Source organism: Panthera tigris, chromosome D1 (genome assembly GCF_018350195.1).
Source record: "Panthera tigris isolate Pti1 chromosome D1, P.tigris_Pti1_mat1.1, whole genome shotgun sequence".
In the NCBI taxonomy this organism is placed as follows: Eukaryota; Metazoa; Chordata; class Mammalia; order Carnivora; family Felidae; genus Panthera; species Panthera tigris.
This window is the reverse complement of record NC_056669.1, coordinates 32,520,927-32,548,769: the sequence shown is the minus strand read 5'-3', so window position 1 is coordinate 32,548,769 and position 27,843 is coordinate 32,520,927. Positions and strand designations below refer to the sequence as shown.

Here is a 27,843-nt window from a genome sequence, read left to right as displayed (position 1 = left end):
AAGGAGTCGGAAAAAAAAGGACAGCAATATTTATATCAGACAAAATAGACTTCAAAACAAAAAGGACACTACATTTCAATAAAGGAATCCATTCAGTGAGAAGATACAAAAACTGTAAATATCTATTCACCCAACATAGAAGCACCTAAATATATAAAGCAAATATTAGCAGACTCGAAGAGATTAACAGCAATACAATAACATTAGGGGACATAGCATCCCCTTTACATCAATGGATAGATCATTCAGGCATAAAATTAACACAGAAATAGTGATTCTGAATGACACACAGCCCAGATGGACCTAATAGATATACACAGAACAGTCCACCCAAACACAGCAGAATACACATACTTTTCACATACACATGGAATATTCTCCAGAAGAGATCACATGTTAGACCACAAAACAATTCTCAATAAATTTGAAGACTGAAATATCAAGTGTATTTTATGACCACAATAATATAGAACTAGAAATCAGTAACAAGATAAAACTGGAAAGAACACAAACACATGGAGGCTAAACAATTTATAGGGCAACCAAAAAATCACAGAGGAAATAAAAACAATACATGGAGAGAAATGAAAATGAAAACAGAATGACCCAAAATCTTTGGGATGAGTGTAAAGCAGTTCTAAGAGGAAAGTTTATAGCAATACAGGCTTACCTCAAGAAACAAGAAAAATTACAAGTAAACAACACAACCTTACAATTGAAGGAACTAGAAAAAGAAGAACAAACAGATCCCTATGCTAGTAGAAGGAAAGAAATAATAAAGATTGTAGCAGAATAAAAAAAAATCAGACTAAAAAACAAAACAAACAAGAGTAAAGATCAATGAAACTAAGAGCTTATTTTTAGAAAAGTAAACAAAATTTATAAAACTTTATCCAGAATCATCAAGGAAAAAGAGAGAGTATTTAAATAAATAGAAGCAGAAATAAAAGAGGAGAAATAACAATTGACACCAGGGAAATACAACAGAGTATAAGACTGCTACAAAAAATTATATGCTAACAAATTGTACAACCTAGTAGAAATCGATAAATATCTGGAAACATAAACAATCTCCCAAACTGAATCAGGAAGAAAAGGAAAGTAGAACAGACATTACTAGCAATGAAACTGAATAAGTGATCTAAAAAGCTCCTAACAAACAAAAGTCCAGGACCTGATGGCCAATGAATTCTATGAAACATTTAAAGAAAATTGAATACCTATTATTTTCAAATTATTCCAAAAAATTAAAGAGGGAGAAAAACTTACAAATTCATTCAATGAGGCCAGCATTAACCTGATACCAAAACCAAAAGAGGTACTACAAGGAAAGAAACTAAGGGCTATGAACATAGATGCAAAAATTCTCAACAAAATATTAGCAAGCAGAATTCAAGGATACATTAAAAATTATTCACCACAATCAAGTGAGATTTATTCCAGGGATACAGGGGTGGTTCAATATTCACAAATCAATCAAAGTGATTAACTTCAAATAACCAAGGATAAAAACTGTATAATGACCTCAGTGGGTACAGGAAAAGCATCTGACAAAATATATAGCATATATTCATGTTAAAAACACTTTCAAAAAAGTGGATTTAGAAAGAATGTACTTCAATATAATAAAGGTCATATATGAAAAACCCACAGCTAACATCATACCCATGAAAAACACAGAACATTTCCTCTATGATCAGGATCAAGACGAGGATGTCCTGTCTCATCAGTGTTATTCAACACAGTACTGGAAATCCTAGCAACAGCAATCAGACAAGAAAAAGAAGCAAAAGGCATCTAAATGGGTAAGGAAGAAGTAAGACTGTCACAAATTTAGATGACATGATACTATTTATAGGAAACCCTCAGGATTCCACTAAAAACTATTAGAAGTAATAAATTAATTCAGTAAAGTTTAGAATTCATAATTAACATACAGGAATCTGTTACATTTGTATATACTGGTAATGAAGTAGCAGGAAGAGAAATGTAGAAAACAATTCCATTTACAATCATATCAAAAAGAATGAAATACCTAGGAAAAAATTTAATGAAACAGATGAAAGACCTGAACTCTGAAATTATACAGCATTGTTCAAAGAAAATGATGGCAAAAACAAATAGAAACATAATGCTTATGGATTTGAAGAATTAATATTGTTAAAATGTCCAAACAACCTAAAACAACTTACAGATTTGATGCAATCTCTACCAAAATAGCAATAGTATTTTTCACAGAACTAGAACAAATAATCTTATAATTTGTATGGAAACACAAAATGCCCTGAATAGTCAAAGAAATGTTGACAAAGAACAAAGCTAGAGATATATCAATTCCAGATTTCAGGATATACTACAAAGCTAGCCTAATGAAAATATCATGGTACTGGCACATAAATAAACTACACTCATCAATGAAACACAGTAGAGTACAGAAATAAAGCCACACCCATAGTCAATTAATCTACCACATAGGAGGTAAAAATATACAATGGGGAAAATACAGTCTCTTCAATAAACAGTGCTGGGAAAACTGGACAGCTACATGCAAAGGAACTGGACCACTTACACCATATACAAAAATAAACTCAAAATGGATTAAAGACCTAAATGTGAGACATGAAACCACAAAATTGCTATAATAAAATATAGACAGTAATCTTATTTAATAAATACAATTTATTTTTTTTTCTAATTCCAAAGTAATATGTGGCTTTCACAGACATTTTAGAGAATCCCAAAGAATTTTTAAAGTAAGATTTTATTTCTTTATTATTATTTTTAAAAATTTAAATCCAAGTTAGTTAACATAGTGTAATAATGGTTTCAGGAGTAGAATTTAGTGATTCATTATTTTATATATATCACCCAGTGCTCATCCCAGCAAGTGCCTTCTTTAATGTCCGTCACCCATTTAGCCCATCCCCCCACTTCAAGCCCCTCCAGCAGCCCTCAGTTTATTCTTTGTATTTAAGAGTCTTTTATGGTTTGCCTCCCTCTGTTTTTATATTATTTTTCCTTTCCTACACCAATGTTCCTCTGTTTTATTTCTTGAATTCCACATATGAGTGAAATCATGATGTCTTTATCTGACTTATTTCCCTTAACATAATACATTCTAGTTCCATCCATGCAGTTACAAATGACAAGATGTTATTCCTTTTGATCACGAAGTAATATTCCATTGTATATATTTTCCACATCTTCTTGATCCATTCAATAGTCAATGGACATTTGGGCTCTTTCCATAATTTGGCTATTGTTGATAGTGCTGCTGTGAACATTGGGGTGCACATTCCCCTTTCAATCAGCACTTTTGCATCCTTTGTACAAATACCTAGTAGTGCACATGGTGGGTCATATGGTAGCTGTATTTTCAGTTTTTTGATGAACCTCCATACTGTTTCCCAGAGTGGCTGCACCAGTTTGCATTCCAAAATCAGTGTAAGAGGGTTCCCCCTTCACATCCTTGCCAACACCTGTTGTTTCTTGTGTTGTTAATTTTAGCCATTCTGACAAGTGTGAGGTGGTATCTCATCATGGTTTTGATTTGTATTTCCCTGCTGATGAGTGATGTTCACTATCTTTTCATGTGTCTATTAGCCATATGGATGTCTCCTTTGGAAAAATGTCTATGTTCATGTCTTCTGCCCATTACTTCACTGGATTATTTCTTTTTTGGGTGTTGAGTTTGATAAGTTCTTCACAGATTTTGGATACTAACCCTTTACCAGATATGTCATTTGCAAATATCTTCTCCCATTACATAGGCTGCCTTTTAGTTTTACTGATTGTTTCCTTTGCTGTTCAGAAGATTTTTATCTTGATGTGGTCCCAATAGTTCATTTTTGCTTTTGTTTCCCTTGCCTCCAGAGACATGTCTAGTAAGAAGCTGCTGCGGCCGAGGTCAAAGAGGTTGCTGCCTCTTTCCTCCTCCAGGATTTTGATTGTTTCCTGTCTTAGTTTGGTCTTTCAGCCATTTTGAACTTATTTTTATGTATGGTGTAAGAAAGTGGTCCAGTTTCATTCTTCTGCATGTCACCCTCCAGTTTTCTCAACACCATTTGCCTCAAGAAACTGTCTTTTTTCCACTGTATATTCTTTCCTGCTTCATGAATATTAGTTGGTCATACATTTGTGGGTCCAGTTGTGGGTTCTCTATTTTGTTCCATTGATCTATGTGTCTGGTTTTGTGCCAGTACCATACTGTTTTGATGATTACAGCTTTGTAATACAGTTTGAAGTCTGGAATTGTGATGCCTCCAGCTTTGCTTTTTTTTTTTTTTCAACATTACTTTGGCTATACAGGGTCCTCTGTTGTTCCATACACATTTTAGGATTGTTTGTTCTAGCTCTGTGAAGAATGCTGGTGTTATTTTGATAGGGATTGCATTGAATGTGTAGATTGCGTAGTATTGACATTTTAACAATATTTGTTCTTCTCAACCATAAGCATGGAATGTTTTTCCATTTATTTGTGTCTTCTTCAATTTCTTTCATAAGCTTTCTATAGTGTTCCATGTACAGATCTTTTACCTCTTTGGTTAGGTTTATTCCTAGGTATCTTATGGATTTTGGTGAAATTGTAAATGGGATCAATGAATTGATTTCTTTTGGCTGCCTCATTATTGGTGCCTAGAAATGCAACCTACTTCTGTACTTTGATTTTATATCCTGCACCTTTGCTGAATTCATGAATCAGTTCTAGCAGTTTGTGTGTGTGTGTGGTGTGTGGAGTCTTTTGGGTATTCCACACAAAGGATCACATGTTGTCTGTGAAGAGTGAATGTTTGACTTCTTCCCTGCCTATTTGTATGCCTTTTATTTCTTTTTGTTGTCTTATTGCTAAGGCTAGGACTTCCAAGTACTATGTTGAACAATACTGTTGAGAGTGGACATCCCTCTTGTGTCCCTGACCTTAGGGGAAAAGCTCTCAGTTTTCTCCCATTGAGGTTGATTAGCTATGGGCCTTTCATATATGGCCTTTATGATGTTGAGGTATGTTCCTTCTATCCCTACTTTTTGAGGGTTTTTATCAAGAAAGAATGCTGTGTTTTTAGACAGTAATCACTTGGTCATCAGCCTTAGCATCATATTTAGATATATCCCCTAAAGCAATGGAAAAAAATGAAATTAAACTATTGGGACTACATTAAAATAAAAAAGCTTTTGCACAGTGAAGGAAACTCAACAAACCAAAAAGGCAACCTACTGAGTGGTAGAAGATATTAGAAAATGATATAATCTAGTAAAGGGTTAATATCTAAAAAAAAAAAAAAAGACCATATACAACTCAGCAAAAGAAATAAACAATCTGATTTAAAAATGGGCAGAGAATCTGAACAGGGAGTTTTTTCAAAGATATACAAATGGCCAACAGAATCATGAAAAGGTGCTTAACATCACTAATCATTAGGGAAAAGCAAATCAAAACCACAAGAAAATGTAATATTACACCTTACACCAGAATAGCTAGAATAAAAAAGACAAGAAGTAAGTGTTAGTGAGGATGTGGAGAAAAGGAAACCCTCATGCATTGTTGGTAGAAATGTAAACTGGTGCAACCATTATGGAAAACAGTATGGAGGGTACTCAAACAATTAGAAACACCATATGATCCAGTAATTCCACTATTGGATATTTACCCAAAGGAAATGAAAACACTAATTTGGAAAGATATATGCACCCCTGTGTATATTGAAGCATTATTAATGATAGCCAAGATATGGAAACAAACCAAGTATCCAGTGATAAATGAATGGATAAAGATGTGTGACACACTACACACACACACACACACACACACACACACACACACACAATGGAATAGTACTCAGCCATAAGAAATAATGAGATTTTGCCATTTATGACAACATGGATGGACCTAAAGGATTTGTGCTAAGTGAAAGACTTGTATGATTTCACTTATATGTGAAATCTAACAACAAAAAATAATGAATAAACAAACAAAAAGCAGAAAAAGACCCATAAAAATACACAAATGAAATTGATGGTTGCCAGAGGGAAGGTGGATGGGGGGGATGGGAAAAATGCAAGGAGGAGAGTGGGAAACACAGGGTTGTACTTTTGGAATGAATATTTCACCAGGATAAAAGTTATAGCCTATTTATCATAATCAGTAGTATTGTAACAACACTGTTTGGTGATAGATGTAGCTACACTTGTGAACATAGTATAACATAATGTGGAATCACTATGTTGTACACCTGAAACTAATGTAACATTGTATGTCTACTATACTTCAATTAAAAAAAAAAGAATGCAAGAGGTGGGTTGGGGCATGGGCTACATAGGCAGGTATAAACATCCATTTATAAGATAATTAAGTCACACACATTAAAAGTACAGCATAGGGTATTTCGTAAATAATATTGTAATAACTTTCTATGGTGAGAGATGGTGACTACACTTATTGTTATGAGAAGTAAGTAGTGTGTAGAATTGTTGAATCACTATGATGCACACCTGAAACTAATATAACATACACAGCTATACTTCAAAAACAAAAATGAAAAAAAAATCTATAGAACTTCATATAATTGTACCTCTAGCTTTTCGTTGAGAAAATAATGGCAAAAAGTAATCAGAATTAAATAACAACATAGAATGCCTTTGTATTAATTACAAAACTATTTATGTACTTTGAAAAATAATAGCATCTGCAGGTTTGGGTAAGCTAAATAGACAATAGTGGTATAGGTACAGTAACGACCTTCCACTGTACCATTTTTCCCAACTACTGTGTCTATCTTTAGGAGATGATATGTCTGGGAGCTTTCATTGTTTTCCTGGAGGGAGAGAAGACCTGGGATCAGATACTAGGGAGTGGACATGGGAACATAAGAAAAGACAGAAAGAATGACTTAATAGGATCTCTTACTCACCCTGATGAATTTTATTCTGAGGGATGGAATGTGCAAAAGTTTCACAGGTGCACTGTATGTAATAGCCTTCAAAGTGGATACAAATGTCTATCAAAATGAGAATAGGTTAATGATAGTCATAGGATGTAATAATATAGTTCAGTAAAAATGAATAAACCAGAATAATACACATCAGAATAAAGAACTTCACTAATGTTAGGCAAATAATTCAAGTTACAGAAATATATATGCCATATGATATTATTTCTATAAAGTGGGGGAGAAAACCTTCAAAACTAAGGAATATATTGTTGATGGAAATATATATTCAGAAAACTTATAAAATGATACAAGGGAATGATAAACTCAATATTCAAGATAGAGGTTTCCTAGGAAAATGATAGCTTACATGTAGCCTAGTAGTAAAAATTCTGAACTGTTTTACAAAAAATTGTAGGGAGTTGAGAGGGCAGAGAAAAAGGTTCTGAACTTATTTAGTATGCATTATTTAAAAAGGTTGGTAAAATGTTATAGGCATACTTATTAATTTTGATACAATTAAAGGGGAATATAGATTTAATTATGACTCATCAGAAGGAGCATGTAAGCACTAGCAAAATGGAAAAACACATTGAAATTAACAATGGATGACTGAGGATTGAATGGGGAAAAGAAAATGAAGGAAAAATTGACCAACCCAGAAAATTAAGAAAAGGAATATTTAACAAATATACTTAAGTAAACACATAAAATACACATAAAATGTATTGGAAGAAATAAAAGCTTATATACTGATTATCCTAACAAATGTCAATGTCAAAGAAAGGCTGGGTCAAAAAATATCTATTTGCAGTTTACAAGAAAAATAACAAAAACAGGAAAATAAGTTGAAAATTAAAAGATGAAAAGAAGTGAACAAGGCAAATACAATATGTGAAAAGCAGAGGAAGCAATATTAGTAACAGATAAAAACAGAATTAAAGTCCAAAGACATTAAAATGAGACAAAGTGAGGATATTAAGGATAAATTGTAGCCTCCTCAAAGAAAACATAAGCATAAGCCTTTATAAAGCAAACACAGCAACCAAACACTGAAAACAGGAAAATACTTAAAAAAAATACCCAGAGTAGGAATATCCCTATATTTCTTTCATATTTTACACATTAAATACACAATTAATAATATAGATAGAGAACTTAAAACTGATACAGTACAAGAAATCTTTAATAAATTCTGAAAAAATAAACATTATATCCTTTCATAACATTATTTTATTAAAAATCAAAGTTAACTTGGCACTTGACACATTTTTCTAGTTAAGTAGTCTTTGACCAAAGAGGAAATTTATGTAAAAAAAAAATTATTATTCCTCTGGACATTAACAACAAAAGACATTTCAAATCAAAACTCATGAGATATACTTAAATGCAAAAACATATATAGAAAGAATTATATGGTTTTGTTGTGGAAAATGAATGAAAAAATGAGTTAAGCATTCAATTAAGACATTAGTCAAAAAAAAGAAAGTCAAACAATAAAGAAAAGGAGGAAAAATGTATCATATAATGTTTGGTAAAGGAACTTTAAAGACACTAGAAGAATTCCAAGACTTAGAAAATATTAAATGAAACACTCCTAAATAAATTTGATAATTTAGAAAATGGAGAGTTTTATAGAATACAATTTTTTTAAATTTTAATGTTTATTTTTGAGAGAGAGAGAGAGACACACACAGTATCCAAAGCAGGCTCCAGGCTCTGAGCCATCAGCACAGAGCCGGATGCAGGGCTCAAACCCACAAACCGGGAGATCATGACCTGGGCCAAAGTGGAATACTCAACCGACTGAGCCACCCAGGTGCCCCTAGTATATAAATTATTAAAACTGACTCTGATAATGTCACACCCTAAGTCTTATCTTCTCTATGGCAGACATTTCTCTTATACTATCTTTTTCAATTTTTTAAAAATGTTTATTTTTGAGACAATGCGAGAGACAGAGTGCAAGCAGTGGAGGGGCAGACACAGGGAGACACAGAATCCGAAGCAGGCTCCAGGCTATGAGCTGTCAGCCCAGAGCCTGACACGGGGGTTGAACTGCAAGAACTCACGAACTGCAAGATCATGACCTGAGCCAAAGTCGACCGCCTAACTGACTGAGCCACTCAGGCGCCCCTATACTATCTTTTTTAATTTTTTTTTAATGTTTATTTATTTTTGAGAGAGAGAGAGACAGAGAGAGAGAGAGAGGGAGAGACAGAGAGAGAGAGAGAGAGAGAGAGAGAACAGGGGAGGAACAGAGAGAGAGGGAGACACAGAACCAAAAGCAGGCCCCAGGTTCCGAGCTGTCGGCACAGAGTCCAACACGGGGTTTGAACTCACAAACCGGGAGATCATGACCTGAGTGGAAGTCAGATGCTCAACTGACTGGGCCACCCAGACACCCCTCTCTTATACTATCTTAAAGAAAAAAGTCAAAACCTTCCCTATACATTTTAAAAGCAAACTTATCCTTAAAAGCATCATCCCAGAAATAAAGATTAAGCTGTCATGATTTTATAGGTAAAATTTTAAAATGAGCTAAAAACTTGAATTCTGCAGAATTAAAAATAGAACACTATACCTTACTCTATTAGAGCTTGTTCTGAGAAGAAAAGGATGGTTCAATCCTGGAAAATCTACCACCAAAATTCATTATATCAGATCAAAGGAGAAAATCACTTAATTTTTATCAACAAATGACAAGAGGCTTTGAAAGGCAGAATCGTGGTTCCTTAGAGATGGCAGGAATAAGAGACAATTAAAATTGCAGATAGAATTAAGATTGCTAACCAGCTGACATTAAGAAGAGCAGCTTGGAACACCCAGGTGGACTCAGGACCGTGTGATACTCAAGTTTCTTAAATGGGGAAAAGGGAGACAGCAGAGTCAAAAGAGATGATGTCTTGACAAAGACTAAACTATTGTTCGCTTTAAAGATGAACTGGCACCACAAGTCAAAGAATTGTGCAGCCCTAGAAGCTGAAACATGCAAGGATAGAGATTTTCGACTGGAGTCTACAAATGAAATGCAGTACTGCTAATGCCTTGATTTTAGCCCAGTAAAACCCATTTCAGACTTCTGACCACCAGAAATTTAAGATAATAAATGTGTGTTGTTTTAAATCATTAAATTGTGGTAATTTGTTACAGCAGTAGGAAACTAATGCAAAAGCTTTTTGTTAAGATCCAAGAGCCACTACTAAAACACACAAATAAAAACCTCAACGTACAGGTAGAAAGATATAAACACTATTTACCAAAACCCAACAGTGAACATATTAATAATTAGTTTATTTGAAGATAATATTATAGCTAGAAAACTCAAGGGATTACAATATAATTCTATAAAAATATTAAAATAATTTAGTTATATGACCAGAAAGAAGATATGTCTATAAAAATCTCTAGATATATCACTTTTAATAATTAGAAGGTAGTAGATTAATCACTTATAAAGCCAGTAATGAGGTTAATACACTAAAGTAGCAAAATCAATTTTATCTACAAAAATCAGTCAAGGGAATGACCAAAGAAAAAGATGTAAAATATGATATCATTCATATACATAAAACATTGAGAGGGGAATAAAAATTCAGTCCTTTTAGAATGTGTTTGACTTGAGACCATCAACTTAATATAGACTACTACATACCCAAGATGTTAGATCTGAAACCAATGCTAACCACAAATCAAAAATCTATAGTAGATACACAAAAAATAAAGAGCAAGGAATCCAAGCATAATGCTAAAGAAAGCCATCAAACCACATGGGGAAAGAGCATGAGAAGGAAGGAACAGAGAAAAACTACAAAACAATGAGAAAACGATTAACAAAATGGCAAAAAGTATATACTTATCAATAATTACTTTAAGTGTAAATGGACTAAATGCTCCAATCAAAGGACAGGGTGACTGAATGGGGAAAAAAAACGAAAAAAAAAAAAAAGACCCATCTATATGCTGCCTAAAAGAAACTCATTTCAGAATTAAAGATATATGCAGATTGAAAGTGAAAGGATAGAAAAATATATACTATGAAAATGGAACCCGAAAAAAGCTGGGGTAATAATATTTCTTTCAGACAAAATAAACTCTGCAAGGACTGTAGCAACAGACAAAGAAGGGCACTACATAATGACAAGCAGAAAAACCCAACAAGAGGATACAAGAATTACAAATATTTATGTACCCAGTGTAGAAGCACCTAAATATATAAAGCCAATATTAACAACATAAAGAGAGAAATTAATAGTAATACAACAGTAGGGGTTAACACCCCATTACATTAATGAACAGATCACCCAGACAGAAAATCAACAAGGAAACAGTGGCTTTAAATGACACATTATACCAGATGAATCTAACAGATATATACAAAATATTCTATCCTCAAATAGCAGAATACATATTCTTTTCAAGTGCACATGGAACAATCTCCATAATAGATCACATGTTAGATCACAAAACAAGTCTCAATAAACTCAAGAAGGTAGAAATTATACCATGCATCTTTTCTGAGCACAATGTTATGAAACTAAAAATCAATTATGAGAAAAAATCTGGAAAGAACACAAATATATGGAGGTTAAGCAAATGCTACTAAACAATAAATGGATCAACCAAGAAATCAGAAGAAATGAAAACATACCTTCAGACAAATGAAAATGAAAACACAACATCTCAAGTCTTTCAGAAGATGCAAAAGCAGTTCTTAGAGAACAGTTAGAGTGATACCTGACAACTTCCAGAGAAAAAAGAAAAATGTCAAATAAACAACCTAACCTTACACCTTAATGGGCTAAAAAAAAGAACAAAGCCAGATATAGTAGAAGGAAGGAAATAATAAAGATGAGAGCAAAAATAAATGAGATTGCAACTTAAAAAACAATGGGAAAGATCATTGAAACCAGGAGGTGGTTCTCTGAAAAATGAGCGAAATTGATAAAACTTTAGCCATATTCATCAAGAAAAAAAAGAGAGGACTGAAATAAAATCAGAAATTAAGGAGAAATAACAACCAACACCAGAGAAATACAAAGGATTATAAAAGAATATAATGAAAAATTATATGCCAACAGATTGGACAACCTAGAATAAATGGCTAAATCCCTAGAAACAATCACTCTTCCAAAACTGGATCAGGAAGAAAAGGAAAATTTGAACAGATTGATTACTAGTAATGAAACTTGAATCGGGAATCAAAACGCTCCCAACAAACAAAGTCTAGGACAAGATGGCTTCATGGGTGAATTCTACTAAATATTTAAAGAAAAGTTAATACCTATTCTTCTCAAACTATTCTGAAAAATCAAAGAGCAAGAAAAACTTCCAAAATTGTTTTGTGAGACCAGAATTACCCTGATAGCAAAACCAGACAAAGACTCCAAAACTGTAGGCTAGTATCTCTGATGAACATAGATGCAAATATCCTCAACAAAGTATTAGCAAACCAAATTCAACAATACTAAAAAAAATTATTCACCACGATCAAGCAGGATTTATTCCAGAGACCAAAGGTGGTTCAATATTTGCAAATCAGTGTTATACATCACATTAATAAGAGAAAGGTTAAAAATCATATGATTATCTCAAAAGATGCAGAAAATCATTTTACAAAATACAACAATTACTCACTTTAAAACCTCTCAACAAACTGGGTTTAGAAGGAACAGGACTCACCATATTAAAAACCATATATGAAAACCCCACAGTTAAAATCATACTCAATGGTGAAAAACTGATTTTCTTGTAAGATTAAGATTAGGAAATAAAGCAAGGATTCTACACTCACCACTTTTATTCAACACAGTACTGAAAGTCCTAACTGCAGCAATTGGACAAGAAAAAGAAATAAAAGGCATCCAAAATGGAGAAGAAGAAGTAAAACAGTTATTATCGCATTGACATGATACTATGCACAGATATTACACTCGATCTTAACGAAAATGCTATGAAGCAATGAAACTATATACATAAACCTGAAAGACTCCACCAAAAAACTATTAATTGATAAATGAATTCAGTAAAGTTGAAGCCTACAAAGTTAATATACAGAAATATATCACATTTTTATAAACTAATAACAAAGTAGCAGAAGGAGAAATTAAGAGAACAATACCATTTATAACTACACCAAAAAGAATAAAACACCTAGGAATAAATTTAAACAAGGAGGTAAAAGACATATCCTCTGAAACTATAAAACACTGATAAAAGAAAACAAATGGAAATGTATACCACATTTATGGCTTGGGAGAGTTAGTATCATTAAAATGTCCATGTTATCCAAAGAAATCTAGATTCAGTGCAATCCCTACCAAAATACCAACAAAATTTTTCACACAAATAATAAAAATTATTGTAAAATTTGTATGGAACAACAAAAGACCTTGAACAGACAAAGCAAACTTGAGGAAGAAAAACAAGCTGGAGATACCATGCCCTGGAATTTCAAACTTTATTACAAAGCTATAGCAATCAAAACAGTATGGTACTGGCACAAAAACAGATATATAGATCAATGTAACAGGATAGAGAGCCCAGAAATAAACCCATACTTATATGGCCAATTAATCTAAAACAAAGGAGGCAATAATATACAATAGGGGTAAAGATAGTCTTTTCAATAAATGGTGTTGACAAAACTAGACAGCTACATACAAAGAATAAAACTGGACCACTTTATTACATCATATACAAAGATTAAAGGCCTAAATGTGAGACCTGAAACAATAAAACTCCTAGAAGAAAGCACACACAATAATCTCTTTGACATCAGCCATAGAAACATTTTCTAGATATGTCTCATGAGGCATGGGAAACAAAAGCAAAATTAAATTAGGACTACAGCAAAATAAAGTTTTTTCATGGTAAAGGAAACCATCAACAAAACAAAAAGGCAAGCTACTGAATTGAAGAAGATCTCTGTAAATGATCTATCTGACAAGGGCTTAATATCCAAGATATATAAAGAACTTATGCAACCTAACACAAAACAATTTTGATTAAAAAATAGGCAGAGTACCTGAATACACATTTTTTTTTCAAAAAAGACACAGACATGTACAACAGACACATGAAAAGATGCTCATCACCAATCATCAGGGAAACATAAATCAAAGTCACAAGATATCACTTCGCACCATTCAAAATGGCTAGAATCAGAAGAATGATAAATAAAAAGTCTTGGCAAGAAAGTGGAGAAACGGGAATCCTTGTGTACTGTTGGTGGGAATGTAAATTGGTGCAACTGCTGTGGAAAACAACATGAATGTTCCTTAAAACATTAAAAATAGATATACCATATGATCCAGTAATTCAACTACTGGGTTTTTACTCAAAGAAAAGAAACACTAATTTGAAAATATGTAAGCACCCCTACATTAATAGCAGCATTATTTACTATAGCCAAAATACGGAAACAATACAAGTGTCCATTGATAGATGAATGGATAAAGGTGATGTGATATACACAGACATAGACACACAGGAATATTACTTAGCCATAAAATAACACAAGATCTTGCCATTTGCAATAACATAGATGGACCATTAATATTATGCTAAGTGAAATAAGTCAGACAGAGAAAGACAAATACCATATGATTTCACTTACATGGTAATCTAAAAACAGACTCTTATATAGAGAGAACTTTCCAGAGGGAAGGTGGATAAGGGGGTGTGTGAAATAGATAAAGGGAGTTAAGAGGTACAAACTTCTAGTTATAAAATAAATAAGTCATGGAGATGAAAAAGATAACATAGGGAATATAATCAATAATATTTTAATACTATATGGTGACAGATGGTAGCTACACTTATTGTGGTGAGCACTGAGTAATGTATAGAACTGAGGAATCAATATGTTATACACCCAAAACTAATATAATATTTTATGTTAATTAAGCTTAAAAAGATTAAAATTAAAATATAATAACTAAATTTAGGTGCCAGGAAAGAAAAAATCATTATGTTTACCAGTTCTAAAAATTATTGTTTTAAAAATGGAAAATAATATTCTATCACAACAGAAGTTAAACTTCAGCTGTTGACATTATTACATTTATGTCCCCAACCACTGTTTCCCTGTCTTTCATATCAAACCAAATAGCTAAGATATCAAGCCTTCTGGCTCAAATTATAAAGGTTTAATCAAAACTAGAGAAAGCCAAGGGGAAATCACTATCAGATACTAAGTCAATTACCAGGCAAAGACAGAATTACATAGACTTAACTGTGTAGTAAGTAACAGACATATCATATGAAATTTAATAAAAATTAATTTTAGAAATGATGAAAATGTAAAAATCAAGAATCAGATGAATACAAATTGGAGGGAGAATTACTGTAGGAAAGGGACTTAAGCAAACTTTCACTATATTTCAAAAATAAAATGGCATCTAAGTTTCAAGAATCCAAAGAAGAGAAATAAAAGATGAAATAAATTACAAAACAGTAAGTTAAAATGGGAGACGGAAGAGAAAAAAATGAAGAAATAAGGCCATTATTGATGAAAAAAACCTTATTAGGAGAATAAAGGAGGAGACCTGCCAGGGTAAAACAAAAAGTAACCAGAGACATGACGTTCCGACCCTGAGATTTTAAGAAAAATCACCAAATAAAGTATAAAATAACTAAAATGAAACTGAGTAGAGAAAGGATGGCAGGTGTGGAAGACAAAGAAAAGAGCTCAGGTACCAATTATTATTGAGGACTATGAAAAAAAGGAAAGAAAATATGAAACAAAAAGTCTCTGGGGCACTTGGGTGGCTCAGCTGCTTGAGCATCCGACTCTTGATTTCAGCTCAGGTGATGATCTCCAGGACTGCAGGATAGAGTGCTGCATCGGGCTCTGTGCTGAGCATGAAGCCTGCTTGGGATTCTCTCTCCCTCTGTCCCTCACCCCTGTTCATGCTGTCTCTCTTCCTCCCCGCCCCCCCACCTCTCTCTCTGAAAAAAAATTTTGGAGGTAATACAGAATACTTTGCTAATATATAAGAAGACTTGACATTTCAAATCAAAAAGGGCTTATTCTGTTTCAGGAAAAAATAATAGATTAAGATAGAGCTAAATATTGATGAAAATACTGAAATTAAAGGATTAAGAAACAGAGGGAGAAAACACAGGTCATCAACAAAGGAAAAATATAAGAATCTCATTTTCTTTCAATTATATTACATGCCTAAAAACAATGGCAATGTATATATATTTGAGTGAGAAGGGGCCCATTCCATACATTTTCCATGTTTGAATAGAATTTTAGTAAAGATTTGGTTGGCCAAGGGAAGTAGTACACACAGTAACATCCCACTCACTTCCTTTTCCATCTCACTCCTCCTACTTCCCTCAGTCCCATCCTAAGCAACACAGATTCTCTTTTGCCTTTGGTAGATCAAATTGATGAATATCTTTTGTAACTTCAACATGTTCCTGGAGTCACAGGCTCTATCCCAAACAGTTTTAAAAGCATTTCTAAAAATCAAAACAAGTAGGACATTTTCTACAAAGCTAAAAAAAAAATTAACTGAGAAATATTTGCAATCATTTAGAAAAATTTCCTACCACATAAAAATATATACATTTTCTTTCAAGATTATGTTTCCATGGGAAAAACATAGTTTGAAAACGTAAATAGATATGACAATATTCAATTACTTTACACTAATTAAATACACTCTACTATCTATGATTCGGTAAATTAATGCAATTCCAAGATACCTGCATTGATTTTTTAATGGTTCCTACAGATAAATAATTAAAAACTTTTAGAAGATACAATAAATATTCTGCATTAAAGTTAAATATTATTTTAACAATGACAATATTTGCATAAATGACTCCATGATATGAAAGATATTTTAAGCTACTATTTACTAAACTTTTTTATAGGCCAGACGCCATGCTACATGCTTTAGATGTATCATTTCATTTGCCCTCATAATAACTCTAATTATGTAATCTTTTTTTTTCTGTTTTATGTATTTTGAGAGAGAGAGTGTGTGCACGTGCATGGGGGAGGAGCAGAGAGAGAAGGAGACAGAGTCCCAAACGGACTCTGTTAGCATGGAGGAGCCCAATGTGGGCTTGAACTCAGAAATTGTGAGATCATGATCTGAGCCAAAATCAAGAGTCTGATGTTTAACTGACTGAGCTACCCAAGCACCCACCTCATTATGTGATCTTAATGGAAAAGAAAGCAGAGATGTGTAAAGATTGCAGTGCGTCCTGCAGCTATTGGTGGGGAAATTTAAGTCAAACCCTACTTGTGCTGACTGTGCATCCTCATACTTGTATAATGCTATACCATCGCCTACAGAGGTGTTTTAAAAATTCTTTTTTACAAACAGAAGACCATGGCAGAAAGGAAGGGGAAAAAAATAGATACAAACAGAAAGGGAGGGAGGCAAACCCTAAGAGACTCTTAAATACAGAGAACAAACTGCAGGTTGGTGGGGGTTGGGAGACAGGGGAAAGTAGGTGATGGGCACTGAGGAGGGCACTTGTTGGGATGAGCACTGGATGTTGTATGTAAGCCAATTTGAAAATAAATTATATTCATAAAAAATTCTTTTTTAACCTATTGACAAATTTTAAAATTTTAAAGCAGAGTTAATATATTTGATTGAAACTGGCATAAAATTCTATATAAACTCTTCTGGAAATGTAGAAAATTAGGTAGCTTATAAATCCCTTCTCCAGAACACCTAATATGATGGATGAAATATAACTAACATACTTTTAAATGCATAGTTAAACTCACAAAGTCAGCAAAGTATCAAGGAGTCCAAAATGAAGACTATTTCTATCCACTGACAAAGGGGACATGAGAAGACAGCTTGTCTGTTTCATCCTTATTAGTTCAGTATAAAACATCTCTCCTTTGATCACTCTTAATCAAAGGCCTTCTTCAGCCAGATCGGCAGCTTGAAATTATTCTACCTGCATGGTATAGGAATCCTAGAGCATTAATGAAATCCTTAAAGTGCCTGGAAGAATAAAATAAGAATTCTTTGGACAGAAACTCCCTCAATTAAGGCCACACAGAATTAAAGAATTAAGAAAGAAAGAAAGAAAGAAAGAAAGAAAGAAAGAAAGAAAGAAAGAAAGAAAGAAAGAAAGAAAGAAAGAAAGAAAGAAAGAAAGAAAATAAAATTAAGCTGTGCCAGACATGAATTTATAATCCAAAATTACAAAAGGCACAATGAGTAAGAAGTAACAGAGATAATAAGCAGGGTGCTGGAACTGGAACTGGCTCATAATGGCCTATGAAAACTTATTAAATATTCAGGAATACTGAGAGCCAATTTTTAAAACTCTGGTAGCCTGAAATTTGCTATAAAGGAGTATAACTACAATCATGGGGGAATTCTGTAAATAATAACGGCTTTTTTTTAAACCATCATGCTACAGTGGCATAATTAGATTCGGAGTTATGGGACTTTGGAATTAGTGAATACAAATATTTGTGGCAAATTTGTTTACAACTTATTAAAGTTATATGAAAAAAGAATGGAAACACAAAAAAGTAAAAGCTTTTTTATTTTAGTAAAAATAAGACAAATTTATAAAAGAAACAAGTATAATGTTTAAAAAAATACCACCACTAAAGTTAAGAGATGGTAAACTTGAAGATATAACTGACTAAATTTCACAGAATATAGCATAGATAACAATATGAGAAATATTATATAGGGTAAGGATATTTGGAAGAGAGAATGTGCTAATATATGTCTAGTAAGTGTTCTAGAGGTAGAAAAAGGCAATGTGGAGGGAAGCAATATTTGAAGAATACTGGGATGGTATTGATCCTCCTGGTATGTACAAAAGACACAAATTTATAAATCATGATTTACAAGTAGAACAAATGAAGCTAACTTATTACTGGTTGTTACAGTGAATTTGTAGAAAAAGTATAAAAAACATTTTACATAAATATAGATAAAATATTGCCTCAAAGAAACAGCTGTTAGATAAATGGGAGAATTCTCAGAAAAAATGATACTCCCAGAAGGTAGTAGATGAGAATCTTTACAGCGTGGAGAAAAACAAAGTCAACCTAAAATTTTTAAATCACCAAAATCATCTTTTGAAAGTGAAGGGTAAAGAAAGATATTTTAAATGGATAAATGAAATTATCATTAATAATTTCCCACATAAAGAACTTACAAAAATTTTATATCAAAAACAAGTAAACTGAATGAAGGACTGAGTTGGAAAAAAAACCAAATAGGTAAACATATACGTAAATCTTTCAGACTGAATAAAGTAATATAGATTACTAATTATGGACTAAGTTCTGAAGTGAATGTTTACTTTGCCATGGCCTCTCTATTTGTTTTTATTTCTGGCAAAAAAATGTTATATTTTTTATTTTGTGGATGACACAAGGTGTTCATGTGATAATGCTGGGCACATTGCATAGAGGCAGAATATTATATTGGATATTAAAATGTAAATTTTATGGAAGCTGGAAAGCTTTCTGGGAATTGGATGAGAAAATAGAGGGTAAAGATCAGCAGACAGGGAATAGTGCAAATCCTTTGATATTATGAGGATCATAATAAGCTTTGCTCTTGTTTAGTTGGATTTATAGGCAATTATCTCAATAGTAGCTGTGAGAAATCATGTCTAGATCTGTGTTTTACTTCGAATTATCAAAAGGATGATGTTGCTGGGATCAGTACATTGGGACTATGCTCTAACAACCTCTTTTGGCACAGATTTAGCTTGCTTTTCTACTTCCCAGATTAAACCAACATGCCTGCATTTATACTTAAAAAAATACAAATGCTAGATAACAGGAAATATAAAATTAAAATGAATATTTAAAAAAAAAAACCCAAACTATATTAGAATTGTTTTAAATAGTAAATGTCTCAATTATCCAAATAAAGTTAGACTACAAATGGAGGAGAATCTTTATATCCCTCAACCCTAACTTTTTAAGGGGGTCTAAAAACAGTAAATACTGCTAGATGCTCTTGAACAGTTTTAGCTGGCAGCCATAAAAGCAGTCCCTAATTGAAAACAAACAAACAAACAAACAAACAAAAAACCAAACCACCAAAAAACACCCCAAAACAAACAAAAAACACAAAGAAATGAGAATGAATATTCTAAGGAATATCCTTATCCCGTATGTGTGAAAGGGGGTTTAGGGTGAACAATCAGGAAGTGACCAGAAGACACTATTTGGCTGTAGGTTTCATTCAATTTAGTGAACTGAGGAAATAGTGTGAGAAGTATTATCTTGGTATGGGGGTTGCTCATTCAAAGACCAGGGTTTGGGTAGAAAAGGAAATGCTCATAAGAGGAAGATAGTCCAAAGAGGTTAGGTGGCAGGCATCACCCAAACCAATTCCTGCATCAAAGAGAGGACAGATGATTTCAGTTTTTATAGTAATTAAAGGCACAGACTAAGTTTCTATACTTCCAAAGAAGGTACTGTTCAGAAATTCTTCAAAAAAAAAAAAAAAAAAAAAAAAAAGACTTTCTGGCTTTCAAGTATAGGAAGAGAAAAAAACAACACTTTACTACACAACCCATATTCTGTAGCCCAGAAAGTTATTCTCTTTGCCAAGAGACATGGGAGGTGAATATAGGGGCAAAAGGGGGCAGGAAAGAAACTAGCTTTCTAGCATAACCCTTTAAAATCTGAAGAAAAGGCTTTCTACCAAAATAAATAAATAAATAACAACCCTATAAAAATAGTCTCCAGCTTTAAAAAAATTTCAGCTAACATTAACTATGTATTTAATCATTCCTTTATGTAGAAAGTTACTTATATTTGTAAGAGCTAATTACCTTTATAATAATTCATCATTTTTACCACAAATGCAAAATACAGAGCCGTATTCATTTTAGAATTTTTTTGTGAGTCATTACACAAAAATTTTTTCCAAAGGAAAGAAGTTGGAAGCATAACACCTAAATTAGAAGATATATTACCATACTTCAGCATGTAACTATCTTTCCTACTCAGTACTGTATAGCAATAACAAAATGCAAGAGTTTATTGTGACCTGGTGAAGGCAAGGAAAGTGGTTTATTAAAAATAAGACTTATATGCAACTAAGAGACCCAATAACTCAAACACAATTCTTATAATCAGCACACAGCCACTAAAGCTGGTATTACAACCTGCGATATCTATGTCATGACCTGTGAAAACATTAATATTTCTGGCTTCTGAAATTCTTCCATATATTTTATTAAATCTTTAAAAAAATTTTCAAGGTTTACTCTTTGTTTCATCTTTTGTTATTTAAATGGTCTCTATATCAGAAATGAGAAACCTCAGAGTGGTAAACATGTAGGAAGGAAGGAAAGGATGTATCTCCATTTTTAGTAGTATGTAGGCTATTATTACTTAAGTGAAACTCTTCTAATTATGAAAGAATCCAACTAGAAGCAACCCTGATTATCATTCAAAAGGAAGCTCTCACATTCTCAGTAGAATACAAGTACACTTACCCTTACTCCAGAAATTTTAATACAGGACTAGCAGTTAGAATCTGATCCAGAAATTGCATACCTTTCTGATTTATAAGAACTGGACTGTTGACTCCACAGACTTTTGCTATTAACTCTGCCAGGCAGACCAATACCAGGACTATGACATATCAGAGTGTGGTGCCACTTCTTTCTAATAAACCTCTGTGCAGATCTACTTATGAGATATTTAAATGCACAAACCATATTTCTCAGTTTGTGATACTGACCACAAGATAACATTAGAATTCAATCAATCTTTCCTTCAAATATGCCTGAAATACAGTAAGGTTTTCCTCCTTCTTTCTTTTTTTTATATCCCAGATAGCCCTCAGAATCAAAGATACTGCATTATATATTAGTTCTATGAACCATCTAACACTATGAAACTCCCTAAATTATTTTGAATGACAATATGGTGTTTGGGGAAGACAAATTAACTTGAAATAACTTCAGGGGTAGTTTGGAAGGTTTGTGGAGACTACCTGATTTTAAAAAAAGAGAGACAAGGAAATTTTATAAGAAATTAATCTAATGAGTTTAGTGAAAGAACATATCAAAAGCTTTAAAATATCTGTTAATATATTATTCCTTAGAGTGAAGAATATATGAAAAATGATCATATCAATTAAAAATTGAGTGACAGATATATAGGTATTTACTTGTTTATTTTTATTAATTTGGTAGGCTTAATATATTTTATAATTACATAATACAGCAAGTTGTTATATTATGGAGAATCATTAAAAAAACTCTAATGGGAAAAATATTAAAATGGTTATATTATGTGAATGACTATTTTTGGCTTGGGATAGATTTTCAATTATAGATTCTAATGAGATAACCACCTCACACCTGTCAGAATAGCTAAAATTAACAAATCAGGAAACAACAGATGTTGCTGAGGATGCAGAGAAAGGAGAACCCTTTTTCACTGTTGTTAGGAATGCAAACTGGTGCAGCCACTCTGCAAAACAGTGTTTTTGTTCCTGAAAAAATTAAAAATAGAGCTACCTTATAACCCAGCAATTGCACTACTAGGTATTTATCCAAAGGATACAAAAGTGCTGATTCTAAGGGGCACATGTACCCCAATGTTTATAGCAGCAATATCAACAATAGCAAAATTATGGAAAGAGCCCAAATGTCCATTGACTAACAAATGGATAAAGAAGATATGGTATGTATGTACACACACACACACACACACACACACACTGGAATATTACTCGGCAATCAAAAAGAATGAAATCTTGCCATTTGCAACAACATGGATGGAACTACAGCATATTATGCTAAGCGAAATAAGTCAGCCAGAGAAAGATAGATATCATATGACTTCATTCATATGTGGAATTTAAGGAACAAAACAGATGAACATAGGAGAAGGGAAAGAAAAATAAGATAAAAACAGAGGAAGCAAACCATAAGAGACTCTTAAATACAAAGAACAAACTTAGGGTTGCTGGAGGGGAGGTGGGTGGGGTGATAGACTACATGGGTGAAGGGCATTAAGGAGGGCACTTGTTGGGATGAGCACTGGGTGCTATATGTAAGTGATAAATGACTAAAATCTACTCCTGGAACCAATATTACACTATATGTTAACTAACTTGGATTTAAACAAAATAAAAAAAAACTATAAGACATTAACAAAACAAACTGAAGAGGACACAAATGCAAATACGTATAGCAGGCTCATGGATTGGAAGTTCAGTATCATTGAAATGTCCATGCTATCCAAAGCAATCTACACATTCAGTGAAATCCCTATCAAAATATCAATAGCATTTGTCATAGAACTAGAAAAAGTAATACTAAAATTTGTATGGAACTACAAAAGACCTCAAATAGCCAAAGCAATCTTGAGAAAGAAGAACAAAGCTGGAGGTATAACAATTCCAGATTTCAAGATATACTACAAAGCTGTAGTAATAAAAACACCATGTACTGGCACCAACACAGACACAGATCAATGTAATAGGATAGAGAGCCCAGTAATAAACTAATGCTTTTATGATCAATTAATCTATGACAACAATATGCAGGGGGGAAAAGACAGTCTCTTTAATGGTGCTGGGAAAACTGGACAGCATTAAGCAAAAGAATGATATTGGATCACTTACTTAAACTATATACAAAAATAAACTCAAAATGGATTAAACACCTAAATGTGAAACTGGAAACCATAAAATTCCTAGAAGAAAACACATGCAATAATATCTTGCCATTGTTCTTAGCAACATTTTTCTAGATATGTCTCTTCAGGCAAGATAAATAAAAGCAAAATTAAACTATTGGGACCAAACCAAAATAAAAAGCCTCTGTACAGTGAAGGAAATCATCATCAAAACAAAAAGGCAACTTACTGAATGGAAGATTTTTGCAAATGATATATCTGACAAGGCATTAATATCCAAAATTTATAAATAACTTATATGACTCAACACCAAAAAAAAAATCTGATTAAAAATTGGCAGAGGGGCTCCTGGGTGGCTCCTGGTCAGGTTGGTTGTGTCCAACTTCAGCTCAGGTCATGATCTCCAGGTTTGGGAGCTTGAGCTCTGAGTCAGGCTCTGTGCTGACAGCTCAGAGCCTGGAGCCTGCTTTGCATTCTGTGTCCCTCCTATACTCATACTCTCTCTCTATCTCTGTCTCTCAAAAATAAGCAAACATTAAAAAAAAATTTAATGGCCAGTGGACCTGAATAGACATTTTTCCAAAGAAGACATACATGGCCAACCAGCATATGAAAGATGGTCAAAATCACTAAACATCGGGGAAATGCAAACCAAAATTACAGTGAGGTATTACCTTATCCCTGTCAGAATAGCTAGAATTGAAAAGACAATAAATAACAAGTGATGAAAAGGATATGAAGAAAAAGGAAGCCTTGTGCACTGCTGGTGGGAATGAAAATTGTTGTAGCTACTATGGAAAACAGTATGGAGGTTCCTCAAAAAGTTAGAAATACCACATGATTCAGTAATTAAACCACAGGGTCTCAAAGAAAACAAAAACACTAATTCAAAAAGATATTTGCACCCCTATGTTTATTGCAGCATTATAAACAACAACCAAATTAGGGAAGCAACCCAAGTGTCCATAAGTAGATAGATGGATAAAGAAGATGTGATATATATGTGCAATTGACTTAGTCATGAAAAAGCATGAAATCTTGCCATTTGCAACAACATACATAGTCTTAGGGGCTATTATGCTAAGTGAAATACATCAAAGACAAATAACATATGATTTCACTTACACGTGAAATCTAAAGAAACAAACAGAAAAGCAGAAATAGACCCATAAATGCAGAGACCAAACATGGTCGCCAGAGTGGAGGGAGCTGGGGGGATTGGCAAAATAGGTGAAAGAGAGTGAGAGGTACAGGTTATCCACTCATGGAATGTACAAGTCATGGAGATGAAAGCTACAGCATAGGGAATTAAATCATTGGTATTGTAATAGCATTGTATGAAGACAGAAGGTAGCAAAACTTGTGGTGAGCACAGCACATAGACCTGTCAAATCACTGTTTTACACCTGAAACTAAGGTAACTTTTAGGTTAACTATGTCTCTATTATATATATATATATATATATATATATATATATATATATATACACACTACAAAAAGGTTATGAGTTCATTTTAATGTATTTTAGAAAAATTATAACCATTACATCAAACTCATGATGCCGGAGATATTGCTTAAGAAATGGTTAACTGATGGAAGCATCGCAATTCTCAACTTCAAGTCATATTACAAAGCTGTAATGATCAAGACAGTATGTTACTGGTGCAAAAACAGACACATCAGTGGAACAGAACAGAAAACTCAGAAATGAACCCACAACTATATATGGTCAATTAATCTTCAAGAGACTAGGAAAGACTATCCAATGGAAAAAAAGACAGTCTTTTCAACAAGCGTGTCAGGAAAACTGGATAGCAACATGCAAAAAAATGAAACTGAACCACTTTATTATACCATAAACAAAAATAAATTCAAATTGGATAAAAGACTTAAATGTTAAACAGGAAAACATTAAAATCGTAGAGAAGAACACAGGCAGTAACCTCTTTGACATTGGCCATAGCAAATTCTTACTAGATATATCTCCTGAGGCAAGGGAGATAAAAAAGCAAAAATAAACTATTGGAACCTTATCAAAGTAAAACCATCTGCACAGTGAAGGAAACAATCTACAAAACTGAAAGGCAACTGAGGGAATGGGAGAAGATATGTGCAAATGATGTCAGATAAAGGTTTAGTATCCAAAATATACAAAGAACTTATAAAACTCAACACCTGAAAAACAAATAATCCATTTTAAAAAATGGGCAGAAGACAGGAATAGACAATTTTCCAAAGAAGACATCCAGATGGCCAACAGACACATGAAAAGATCACTCATCATCAGGGAAATACAAATCAAAACCACATTGAGATACCACCTCACATGGGTCAGAGTAGGTAAAATTAACAACTCAGAAAACCACAGATGATGGCAAGGATATGAAGAAATGGGAACCCTTCTGTACTGTGGGTGGGAATGTAAACTGACACAGCCACTCTGGAAAACAGTATGGATGTTGCTCAAAAGTTAAAAATAGAGCTACCCTATGAGCCAGCAACTGCACTACTAGGTATTTACCCAAAGGAAACAAAAATACTAATTTGAAAGAGATACATGCACCCTGATGTTTATAGAGGCATTATCAACAATAGCCAAATTATGGAAAGAACCCAAATGTCCATGGACTGATAAATGGATAAAGAAGAAGTGGTATGTATACACAATGGGATATTGCTCAGCCTTAAAAAAAATGAACTATTGCCATTTGCAATGACGTGGATGGAGCTAGAGAATATTATGCTAAGTGAAGTAAGTCAGAGAAAGACAAATACCATATGAGTTTACTCATATGTGGAATTTAAGAACAAAACAAATGAAAATAGAGGGGGATAAAAAGAGAGAAGCAAAAACCAAGAAACAGACTCTTAACTATAGTGAACAAACAATGGTTACCAGAGGGGAGGTGGGCAGGGGGATGGGAGAAGTAGATGGTGGTTATCTTGGAGGGAACTTGTTGTGATGAGCACTGGGTGTTGTATGTAAGCAATGAATCACTCAATTCTATACTTGAAATTAATATACTATATGTTAACTAGCTGTAATTTAAATAAAAACTTGGAACCATAAAAAATAAAATTTGAAAAACAATAAATAAAAACTTAGAGAGGGAAAAAGAAAATATACTTAGAAGGGGGAAGAAAAAGAAATTGCCAAGTGAAATGAAAATATTAATTAAAGGATTCAGAAGTGACTCCTCTCCCTGATACTTCCTATTAATTCATCCGGCTTAATATTTTTGATAACACTTACAATAATTTGACATACATACTTATTGTTCCTCTACCCAAAATGTAAGCTCCATTAGGGTAGAGATTTGTTTCTGTTTCTGTTTTGTGTGTGTGTGTGTGTGTGTGTGTGTGTGTGTGTGTGTGTGCTGCTATACCCCCAGAATTTAGAAGAGTACCTGGTAAGTGCTAAGGGCTCCATATATAGTTACTTAAAGAGAATGAGGAAGGGAAGTAGGGTGGGAGGGGATTGATGGAGAGAGAGAGGGAGATGGATAAAGACCAATGTACTTGACCAATTCACAGAATCAATTTTTGATTCTGAAAAGAACCTCAGTACTCTCATTTTACAAATAAGGAGACTGATGCCCAGAAGGAGTTAATGACTTATCCAAGGCTACCCAGACAGTGAGTGGTAGAGACTAGATCCAACCTATGTTACTTAATAAGAGGCTGGTGAACTTCTCATAGCATCTCCGTATAGGCAATATAGACAAATGAAGGCTTATTACTTTTCATAACATACCTAAAAAAGATGAGAATCTATAGTTAATGTGATATTAATGGTTGCATCATTCAGACACCAATAATCATGACAGGAAAAGCAAAACAAGAACAAAGATGAATAAGAAAACTAGGATTTCCCGGCCCACGGTTTTAGAGTGTAAATATTCAACAGCATATTACTGATGAAAACATCAGTATTACCTCCAAGGACCATGCCAGCCTGGCAACACTTTCTAAGGCGACATGCGGGGCAGTTTTTTCTGCGGATTTTATCAACAATGCAATCATTTCTTCCAGCACATAAATAATTATGCTGCCCTAGAAAACAAAACAAAAACAAGAGTTATATATGATATCTAAAGACCTTTGGAAATTTTATGCATAGAAAACTTAAAACAACAACAACAACAACAACAACAACAACAACAACAAATGCACATCAGCAAGTGCATTACTGTCTCTCTCCGCCTCTTGCCTGGCATAAGTGAATGTTGGGGATGCTCCAAACCCTGTTTAATAGTTTACCCGTGTCTTCATGAGCCTTAATGAGG

The 27,843-nt window shown here is 33.3% G+C and overlaps 1 protein-coding gene across 3 annotated transcripts in view; it reads right to left on the bottom strand.

Moving 5' to 3' along the window:
* Positions 1–27,843, bottom strand: part of PGR (progesterone receptor) — a 105,007-nt gene that overhangs the window by 37,757 nt on the left and 39,407 nt on the right. For 2 of the 3 annotated variants that reach the window (XM_042957642.1, XM_042957644.1), the window contains exons 3-4: positions 27,494–27,610; positions 6,906–6,992 (exon numbers count right to left, since the gene is read on the bottom strand). In XM_042957642.1, coding sequence (XP_042813576.1) covers positions 6,906–6,992; positions 27,494–27,610 — 204 coding nt within the window. The remainder of the gene's footprint in view (positions 1–6,905; positions 6,993–27,493; positions 27,611–27,843) is intronic. The other variant, XM_042957643.1, reaches the window with a different exon arrangement.